The 11,091-nt window shown below is 35.1% G+C and overlaps 1 protein-coding gene across 1 annotated transcript; it reads right to left on the bottom strand.

The window, feature by feature from the left end:
- Positions 1–832: 832 nt before the first annotated feature.
- On the bottom strand, positions 833–9,509 carry LOC126705758 (glucan endo-1,3-beta-glucosidase 6-like). The gene is made up of 2 exons (XM_050404950.1): positions 8,347–9,509; positions 833–2,168 (listed from the first exon to the last, which is right to left on the bottom strand). The coding sequence occupies exons 1-2, from the start codon at positions 8,676–8,678 to the stop codon at positions 1,052–1,054; spliced, it is 1,449 nt and encodes a 482-aa protein (XP_050260907.1). The 5' UTR covers positions 8,679–9,509; the 3' UTR covers positions 833–1,051.
- Between the last annotated feature and the right edge of the window lie 1,582 nt (positions 9,510–11,091).

The following is an 11,091-nucleotide window of genomic DNA, read 5'->3' as shown; positions in this document are numbered from 1 at the left end:
AACGGTAAATCATTCAAGGCCTTGACATCAACAATACTGAATTTTGTTAAGGGATGGAACTATTTCGTAGCAGCCATCAGCACTACCATCTTACCAAAAAACATGGTTTTCTAATTTAGTTGCTATAGATTTCGATGGAACATGTTGAGAATATCTCAAGCACTAATAAACAACATTGTTATTAATTTGAACAACTGGATTGTATTTGTATGGCTCCAATAAGGAACAGTATTTGCATATTCATAGATAAAATTGCTTCCTCATTTTTCCACCAAGCCAGGAGTTCTATTGGCTTTGAATCATGTATGTGATGATATTGCTTATTTCATGAGGATGTGGTAGGATGAATAATCAACTATGAGAGAGAGAGAGAGAGAATAGTTATATAGAAAAGCATCTGAAGCCAGCCAAACATTGGAACAAACTAGACATGTGAGAGGCTCTCTAGGAATAAAAGACGAGAAACTTTATTCTCTTCCTTACTGAAATTATGGAATCTGTCCTACAAAAGTTGTCCCTATTGCCTAAAAGATGAGACAACAAGAATTTTCCAGACAAAGAAGCCATGTGATCAAAGTACTCCCTTGTCGACTTGGGTGCTATACAATATTTCCGGGGCACATTGAGCTAGTCCTTGCAACTAGGTTATCAGCCCCTAATAATTATCTTATACATCTGGCATATGCAACCTCTCTATCACAACATTTGAGTCACGCAAAATTGATTTGTGGGGTTCACATTCTATGAGAGGGAGAATGTTTTATATGCCAGCTGCAAAAGATACCTCTCGTCAACAACACTCCACCTCAACCTGCTTGATAAGTACCCCCCATTCACAAACATTACTTACCATGCATAAAGAATTCCAAATGCAGTTTGATTTCAGACATGAATACATTTGACACATATAATGTCTTGTCTTCTAGATTGCAAAATTTGAACTAAAGTTATGCCATATATCGATGGCTCTTAGCTCCCACTACGCTATCCTACAAAGCAATTAGGAAAAGTTGAGGAAAAATGATACCTTGGGAACTAGAAGCCTCAAAATTCACAGAATTCTTAGCAAAAAGAGAATGAGGCCAGAAGCCAAAATCACTGGCTTTTGCAGACTCCCAACAGTCCTTTCTGTGCCACCATAATATGGCTCAATCATTACCGGAAATTTGCAACTTCCAACTGATGGATCAGTTTTGGTGATCATTGAAACATTGGGAAACTTGCAGGCTTGATCAAGCTGATTATTTCTCTGATAGTAACTGTTAAATGCATAAGAGACATTACCCCGAGCATCCAAATTTCCACAAGATGTCCCATAACCAAGGGTAGTGCAATCAGCAAGTCCACAGGCATAGCTCACACTTAGTGACACTTGTGGGTCATCAAGTTTAGCTGATGGCTTCATCACACACCACTTTTGGCCCAGATACTTCACACCCCGTGCTGCAACCAGGGCTCCTGAATTTGTTGCACCAAGATTAAGCTGGTATTTTGCTGACCCATCATAATTAAAGATCCCCCAGTGGCGTTCAAAATTTCCTGGTTGAACACTCTTAGCATCCTCATCAATCAAACTAAATAAATACACATCAACTGCCCCAGGTCTCATAGGGGTTCCTTTCCCACCCAATATATGGGTCATAAAACCTTGGTTGAACCGCTGTGCATACTGTATATTAGCATTCCGATCCCCATCAGTTGGCCAGCCAATCTCTCCAACTATGATTGGCAAATTTCCAAAACCATTCTTTTGTAGTGCCCACACAAGAGTGTCGTAGTTTGCATCAAACATATTGTAATATGATGTCCCACCATCAGTTACAGGTGTTGCCTTTTCATCAAAAAAGGCATACTCAACAGGGAAGTTTTCATCAGTGTAGAGACTTATAAATGGGTAGATGTTCACAGTAAAGGGGGCACCATTGTCACTCAAGAACTTGACAATGGCAAGCATTAGGTCATGTATGTCAGCTCGGAAGTCACCACCGGAAGGATAGCCAGTTGAGCTCGCATACACATCAGCATTAAGGGGGACTGTCACCTTTACTGTGGTGCCAAGACCAGCTTTTATGAGGGCAGATTGGACGTTCTGCAGAGCAGGGAAGGTTGTTTTGAGAAAGCTTCCATTGTATGTTTCCAAGAAGGGTTCATTTCCAACTGCAACATACCTGTAGATTTAAGTGAATATTGGTTAGATGGAAAGATAGTGATTCATTTTGCAGCAATATTACCGAAACTGAGAATTCTTCTTCATCGGCATAGAGGAGAATCATTATACCATAAGTCAGAAGAAGAAACCAAATGAGTTCAATATGGTTATTACAGAATTGTAAGAAAGGATATTTTATTATTTTTGAACAATTTTATCTGGAAGAATCAATTATATCCAGCTTCCTCTAACTCCAGGTTTCTCTTCACCTACATGTTCATTATTTTTTCAACCTCATTAAGAATATTGTGAGACACGAACTTCAGAAAGGTCAATGTTCACTGACAATGATCCAAACAAAAATAATCATAAGAGAAAGTATAAATGAAGACGCGTGATATTTTGGGTATAAAAAGCTGAGGGATATGGCCATGCTATTGCTAAAAAGTATAATGCAAGCAAACAAAACTGCAACCCATTACTCATACTGGTTTACTTTTTATTTTCTTACCCACCAATAAAATCCTGAACGTCAAGTAGTCAGAGATCTCCACTTTGGTTTTTGGATGGCATGAAAAATTTATATATTTCATAGACACTATTGACATAGATGGCATATAAATCTAAAAGGCCTCAAGATGTAAAATAAAAGTTACTTGCATTACATACAGGCCCAGTTAGGCACAAGACAATTGTGCAAAAAATGCATCATTTGAGATTGGAAGAGAAATCATCATGGCATTGATGTCACATTTTTTTTCCCTTTCTTGTATCAAGAAAAATTATGCAACAAGTATACAACATACATATCTACATGTTAACCAAATTGTCAATTAAAATGAATGAAACCGCCCAACTTTAAACCTAAAAGTTTGAAATCTATTTCATATAATTGAAGTTTTATCAACTTCAAATTGGGGATATGAGAAACAATACGACCAATTTGGTGCAAAGTCATCGCAATTCTCTAAGAAGTTTCATTCTAGGCAATTGGCTGCACCAGCATGTAATGTGATTGAATTAGGCTTATGATATTACAGAGGATGTGGTCCTATATAATAAGGCTTTTATGGATAGAACAATTCATGTAGGTGACTGAAAATGGGTTGGGATTTTACTTTGAAGTTTAGATTGTCACACAAGGTCAGAACTTTGAAATTTAGATTTGGACGCATTTTGTTTTCCCACTAATTACTCTTAATAGGTTCCTATCCTTTCTATCATATCCACATAGCACTTCAACCTTTGCCCAATGAGGAAGTAACGCAAATGTTGCATGGTTATTTTCAACTCTAAACATTCTGCTTTCTTGTGTGCAAGTTATCTAAGGGAAGTGGCATAGTGAGTGCTGTTTTACTGGATGGAGTCTACTGAAGCATTTAGGTGTGTATTTCACCTTGACCTTTAAATGAAGTTATAAATAGAATTGGTTGCTCAAACATAAGCGCTTTAGATTCTGATTGTGTACACCATGATCCCAGCATGATTCAAAAGAAGAAACACGTTTAATGAATCACCCCACATCTTGCTTTCCATCAAAAATAAATATGAATAAAAAAGTTAATCATATATTGAAATAGAAACAAGAAAAGAGAGAATCATCACGATATAATTACAAATGCAACAGAATTCTGTGAATGTTAAGAACTAAATCTACTCAAAAATAAATCTTTGTCAACTGGGGCTTAAGAAAGCAACCTATGCAGGTGATAGAGGTGGTAAGATAACTTGACAAACAAACTACAAAGAGGTCAAAGGACAACACTTTTTTTTTTTTGATAAGTAATAAGATATATTGATATAAAAAAGGAAAACCCTAGTACACAGGGAGTAAACAAGGGATAAGAAATCAAATACAAAAATTGCAAGAGTCTAGGAAATCAATAAAAGAACGGAATACAAAAATTGCAAGAGTCTAGGTCAAAGGACAACACTTAACAGGTCATACTGGTCAAAAGACTCAACTAATTACATTCTTGAATTTTTTTAATTAAATGAAGAAAAAAAAAAAAAAAAAAAAAACCCTAAGTTTGAAAAAATGATGCTGTCCCAATAAAAATAATCAACTTCAAGTACGGTACTTGACCAACAGAATTCAGTGAATGTAAGAACAAATTCTACTCAACAATATAAGTCTTTGCCAAATGGGACTTAAGAAAGCAACCTATGCAAGTGATATAGGTGGTAAGATAACTTGACAAACAAACTAAAAAGAGGCCCAAAGACAACACTAATCAACCTCAAGTACAGTACTTGAAAAATACAAACTAAAAGTCCGTGGAATGGAAGTCTTTTCTTTCAATTTTTTTTTTTTTTTTTTTTTTTTTTTTTTTTTATTGTTACGATAGAATTTCAACCTATCTAATCAACCTCAAGTACAGTACTTGAAAAATACAAACTAAAAGTCCGTGGAATGGAAGTCTTTTCTTGCAATTTTTTTTATTTTTTTATTGTTACGATAGAATTTCAACCTATGACACTTACTTCATGATGATTGCTCTTTATTATCCGGCCAAGACACCAATCAGTTTTTGGTGTAAATGGAGTTTGAACCCCAAATCTCTTATTTGATGACAAGAGATTTTAACAATTGAGTTAACTAGAACCCTCATGAAACATAAATTTATAGAGCTCCCAATAAGTAGATGAAGATCGACCTCCTGAGACTGTCCGCATCAAATGAATCATAATAGTAACTTCATAAAATGGTATTCATACAAATGATTGGTTGGAGCTAGGAATGTCACAAGGCCCAGCCTAACTAAATCAAATTGTGATGTAGGACAGAATATAGGGTTTAATTCTTTTTTTTCTTTTTTTTGTCATTTCAGAATTTTAAAGAATAGGGCTATATTTTGTCATTTTAGAGAGTTCATCAGTATTTTAGTGAAAATTGAATTCTTACACGGTAGTGTATTAATTATAATCTGTTTAAAAAAAACATTTTGGTGATATTTCTTTTTTAAGCCTAATTTAGTGCCTAACACAAATTAGGGTTCCCTAAGGGTTTCCTAGCCACCTTAGCACTTTTGTTTTTTTATGTTTTCCAATATAAATTAGAGGTTGTAGCCTCTAGGAATTCAAACTATGAAATAATACAATTATAGGGAGGATTCTCTTCTTTTTCTTTTTTCTTTTTTGATAGATTCCAGAGTTCTCTCTGTAGATTCAAAGAACGCCGCAAGGATTTAAGAGTTTCTTCTTGAAATAGACGTATTCTATTTCTTGTGGCTATCTTGTTATGTCAATTGGTATCAAAGCCTTGTCCTTTCCTAATCTAGTGGCTACTAAATGAGACAACAGAAATTCTGGTGATAGAGATCACAAAGGAGAAGTCCTTATCAGGGACAAAAAATTCTTTCAGTTTGAATGTGACACCTAGCAAGTACTACATGACATGCAACAAACACTCACACATATCTTTGCTAGGATACGCCATTAGAGACTGGTCAGGACCATGGCAACCACAAGCAATGCTATTACCACTATGAACAACAAAATTTGCTTGTTGATCTAAGGATTTACAGTAATAGGAATTGTAGAAACAATAGGGACAATTGTAGTGGAGATATAATTCAAATGGCTCACAGGCAACCTATTAAGTTTGATTCCTTTATACTATTTATAAGGGTTACAGATGAAAGAATTGAAAATTGTAATGATTGATTATATAAGGAAGATTTTCTTGATTGGTTACTTGATCTAGACTAGAGGATTTCTTTGGATATATGGGTAGTTCTTAGGAGAGAAATTTTTAACTCAGTTTCTATAAACTTAGTTGGTATGCCTCAAGTTGGTGGGAACGAACACAATTTCATAAGATCCAATAAGGTAAATACTAAATACAAAATTTGGTCATTGCAAAAGAAGAAAAATGATGCTTGTAATTAAAGTTTTTCCCTAGTTGTCATATACAAAGAAAGATTACTAGCCCAAAAATTCATACTCTAGGAATTATATTAATGAGCGCTATATTCAACCATCAATATACTAATATAGGGCCTAGTTTTGAAGAAAATCTTGATGTGGTTAAAAAAGATCATCTTACAAAAAGTTGATGAGATTAAGCTTGAAGATTATACTTTTCAAAATATTGATGAAGAAGTTAAAGATAAGAAGATTGAGTTGATTGAGAAAAATGACAAAAATCAAGAGATGGAGATTGTTGGTAATACTGTGGAAAAATTGTATATTGAAAAGAATATATTTCATAATGATTATGCGAAAGTCAAAGAAGAAAACATGGATATTTCTAAAGAAACTAATGAAGATCCTAAAATCGAGATTGTGGAAATAATTAAGGACAATCACGTCGAAATCAACTTAGATGACAAGCCCATCACTAATAAAATATTCCAATTGATTTGTAAGCTAAAATGAATTAAAATATATTGATTTTATAAGGGTTGAAATATTCACTATGGTTGTTGATTATCATCAAGTGAATATAGTCAATTTCTTGAAAAATAAGGAAAAAGAACCCCACACTGCTTTGTTAGCTCAATTGTTCAATTGATGAATTGCAAGTATGGAAAGAAGAAAAAGGGTTTGAAGTATTTATAATATTTGTTTGTCGGAATGGAAGATTCCAGATCCCGAATATTAACTCGAGAACTATCTATTTTGCAAGTGGAGGGGTCTCATTTAGTGAACAAGGCAAATAAAAGATAAAATAAAACTATAAAGTTGTGATTTACAACTATTTTATGTTGGCTTTAATTCCGTGCCAAATTTGATTATAATTTCTTCAATCATTTTTCCTTATATATATGTGGGTTTCTAATTGTAAGGGATGAGCGTGAGAGAGTGTGAAGACTCAAGCTTCAAAGGATGAACAAGTGGTTTTCACGAGTGTCTCGCGAGAAGCTTACCCGCGAAAGAGCCACATGTAGAGCACATGACTGGAAGATGAAGAGTAATGCCAGGCTGGAGATTTTCGCAAATGTCTCGCGAGTAAGGCCAACCCGCGAAGGATTCGCGAAACTCTCTGTTTGGCAAAAGGTGAAGTTTTGTTTTACCAAGTCTTTACTCATACTATATATACCCTCATTACCCACATATTGTAAAGAGTGCTTTTCAGAGAGAAAACCCTAGAAAATACACTTGAGAGTTAGAGATTGTTATACCCACAATCTTCTACACATTTCATTGTAGTTTTCCTCAACTCCTACCTCTCCATTTCTACATCCTTGAGAGGTTACTAGTCCAAACACTTACCACACCCATACTAAGTATTAAAGTGAAATTTTGGTGCTGCTGGGAAGCATTGGAAGGAGCCATTTATTGGCGGATGCAATCGAGCTGAATTGCGGAATCCGGAAAGCTAGAGAAGACAAGGATCCGAGAAGTCAGTTGGTAGTAGGAGCTTAGAGGGCTCAAGTTCATGGGGGTAGACTAGGCTTGGAAGGTCTTTTGTTATTCATGTACTTCAACTTTATTTTCTAGTGGATCGATTTCAAATTAAAGGGTCGTGGAGAAGTTTTTCGCCAAGTTCTTCGGTTTCCTCTTCGATAACACGTCTCGGTGTTATCTTGTATTTGCATCTCTCTTCCCTACTCTTAAGCTTTCCTTTTATTGTTGATGATGGATAAATATGGCTTAGGGTAGTGATAACGGATGTTTGCGCTTCTTTACTCTTGTTCCGCACTTAATATAAGTTGGAGTAAAAGATATCTAGCCGTAATTTTAATTTGGGGTCTAAACAAGCTCTTGTGTATTTACACAAATCCAAGCTTTCAAAAACTATGAAAATAGCGAGCAGCAGGAAGATTTATGAAATTTCAGCAGTCAAACCAGTTACTGAATATTCAAAATTCCAAAGAAATTTGACTTGCCAATACACAATTGCAATAATGGACTACTGCCTTATCCTCATCTATTTATAGCTTAATTTACACATACAGTATAGAGCCATTAGCTGACTTATATGATACATCCTAGACCAATTATAATTCATAAGCATGCCAACAATTACCAAACAAGAAGCCTATAAACTTAGACATGAATATCCGGATTTAGGGAGTTAATGTTTCTACCACTCCAATCAAAGAAAAATGAAATAATAATAATAAAAAAGGCTTAAACGGTATAACAGGAGTAATAGTTACTAAGATTAGTATACAAGAAATTACTTATGTTAACATTATTGGCAGAAGTAATGAGCAAAAGAAAACTGTAGGAAAGTGAAGGAAGCTCACTTGATGTTAACGTTATTGGTGGTGAGATGTGTGGAGACATTTTTGGCAACCCATTTCTCAGCAGCTTTCACACTACTGGCCATAGTTAGAAGCATATCATTAGGAATCCCAACCATGACCTCAATCCCAGATTTACCTAGAGCTCTCAATGCATCATAATCTGCATCAAAAAGCTTAATCCTTTGAAACCCATTATCCCTCAGCAGCCTCACTACAGTATCTGGAGGCAGAAGATGACTACACTGTGTGCCCCAGTTAGCACCAATGCCACTCACTGTGAAAACCATTGAGCACAATGAAACCAACCCAACAGAAAATGAAAGCCACCCCATGATCTTAATGCTTCAAATCTGCTTACTAGCCAACTTTCTATGCAAAAGACCCAGGAAATTAAGACTTCTGAAGCTAAAGATAGCTGTATTAGTTCAACAGGTATGAAAATAGAGAACAATGTGATCTAAGAAATACAGCTAGTACAAGAGAAAAAGCAAGAGCTTTTACAGTGGAATCCAACACTAAAACACAAATGGAATGATACCCATGATTGTTATGGTACTAAAAAAGCTTCACATAGATAGAATCCCAGAAGGGATAGTGGAAAAGTGAGTTAAAGATATACACTTACCTCAAAGAACAACCAAAAAAAAAAAAAAAAAACCCAGAAGGTACTAGCAGAGATTCTTCAAATACAAAAATCAAAAAAGAAAATATTTGGAATTACTCAAGTTGTTAAGATAAGGTGATTAACAAGTAAAGTAGAACTAGTACATGCTTAAATCTGAACAAGATTGATAATGATAGAAATCAAGAGAAAACGAAAAAGGGAAAGTTGAAAAAGTTATCTTAAGATAGAGAGAGAAATAAAGGTTAAGCTAAAATGGGAGACAAAATCACATGAAGAAGTTAAGGATCCACATATAGTGTTGGAGTGAGAGGTGAGCTCAAGAATCCAAACAATGCTCTCAGCTCAGCTTATTAGAGAAAAGGCAGAGTGAGCCAGCCAGTGAGAGAGAGCAAAGATGTCAGAGACAGAACACACACACACAAACAGAGAAAATGATAAATGAAAAAAACAAAACTAAAAAAACAGAAAAAAGGAACAGTGCGTGTGTGAATATGTGAGTGCGTAGTTATGACTTGTGTGTGTAGTACTACTATGCTATTACCGACTATGTACTATGTAGTGAGTAGGGAAGGTGGTTTTTTCAGTCGTGTAACGTGTTTATCAAAAAGTTTCAGTACTTCTCTGTGGCATCTTCTAGGGGACGGTGTTCTATGCCAAGCCAAAGTGTTACGTGGCATTTTGTTCTTTTTGAGTGTGCAGATTTTTTTTTTTTTTTTTTTTTTTGATGAGGAGTGTGCAGATTCTGATACCGTTTATCTCTTGACGGAGACCATCCACGTTATTACTTTTATTCCTTTTTGATCTCTTGACGGAGACCATCCACGTTATTATTTTTATTCCTTTTTGATTATAGACTATAGCCACTATAGTAACATTCTCACAATATTCTTATTTTTATTTATTTTTTATTTTTTATTATTTTATATGAGAAGGAAATTTGAACTCTAACAAGGAGCATTAACATCAATACTTATATAATTAAAAAAAGGATTTTGCTAATGTGTGCTCTTAAGGCACACAATAACTAACCATTTTTGGAAAAAAAATTCTCGGGAATTGAAAAAATATTAACAGTTTTTCAATTTTCAAGAAAATATTTTCAAAAATAGATGACTTAATGTGTGTAGGACACACATTAACCGGACCCTTAAAAAAAACACACATTTTAGTCAACTAAGGTCAAAATTTATCCACATTAGACTATATGCAGTTGTGTAAAAATATATGATTGTTATAGTCGAATAAAATTACACTAGTATTATTCATTATGCTTTCAGTTTTTTATTCTTTCTTTAGGTACCCAATTGTAGAGGACTTGGGCCTAGGTGATCAATACCGGCTCACCAAACTTAAGCCCAAGATCAGCTTGAGTAGTCGAGACTAGTTCGGGGGATGGGAGTTGGCCCAATAATAAGTGTAACAAGATCTAGAGAGTATTGTTCGAGGAATTCGCTAATTATTCGGGCAGATCTCGCCCACTACTGACCGATAAGACAATGCGAAATCAACAAGGAGATAGAGGAATTTAGATCAGCCCCGAGTACTAGTAGTGCTTTTGGGAGTTCGCTGTCGAACGTTATTTGGCATTTGAAACAAATTTCAAGAGAATTATTAGAAAACATGATGGTTTCTTGGGATTCTTGATGAAAGTGGGATTGCATGGAAACTAATGAAATAGTAATAATTTGAACCCCACTAAGGAGAGACTATATAAGAGGAATGAGGGCAGACAATGAGGCTGATTGGTCTCTAATACAAGTGAGAGAAAGAGTAAGAAAAGAGAAAGAGAGGGAGTAAACACAGGAAGGATGAAAGAACAGAGAAAGATAGAGATTAGAGAAAAAAGAGACTAAGTCTAAGGCAAAGAGGGTGTTTGAGCTGGAAATCATAGGGATACTTGAGGTTGGGTTGTCTAGGCTACATTTGAAGTGAAACCTATTGGACTGTGAGGAAACCCACCAATAAATAAATTGAGAGCCCAAATCCACTTTCCTAGATAGTAACGTTCATAGGTCTGGGGCACCGCACCACTCCAATGATGAAGGAAAAAAGTAAATGGTGGTTGTTGTATTTAAAGAAATATAAACAGTTAAAAAAATCAAGAAAATATATATTTTAAT

This window comes from Quercus robur, chromosome 11 (assembly GCF_932294415.1).
Source record: "Quercus robur chromosome 11, dhQueRobu3.1, whole genome shotgun sequence".
Classification (NCBI taxonomy): Eukaryota; Viridiplantae; Streptophyta; class Magnoliopsida; order Fagales; family Fagaceae; genus Quercus; species Quercus robur.
This window is presented reverse-complemented; position numbering and strand designations above follow the sequence as displayed.

Bases quoted from the DNA above. Each gene is read 5' to 3' on its own strand.
- LOC126705758 (XM_050404950.1), bottom strand. From the start codon at position 8,678: ATGGGGTGGCTTTCATTTTCTGTTGGGTTGGTTTCATTGTGCTCAATG. The intron at 2,169-8,346 runs GTGAGCTTCCTT...TTAAATCTACAG, and splicing joins ACCAATAACGTTAACATCAA to GTATGTTGCAGTTGGAAATG.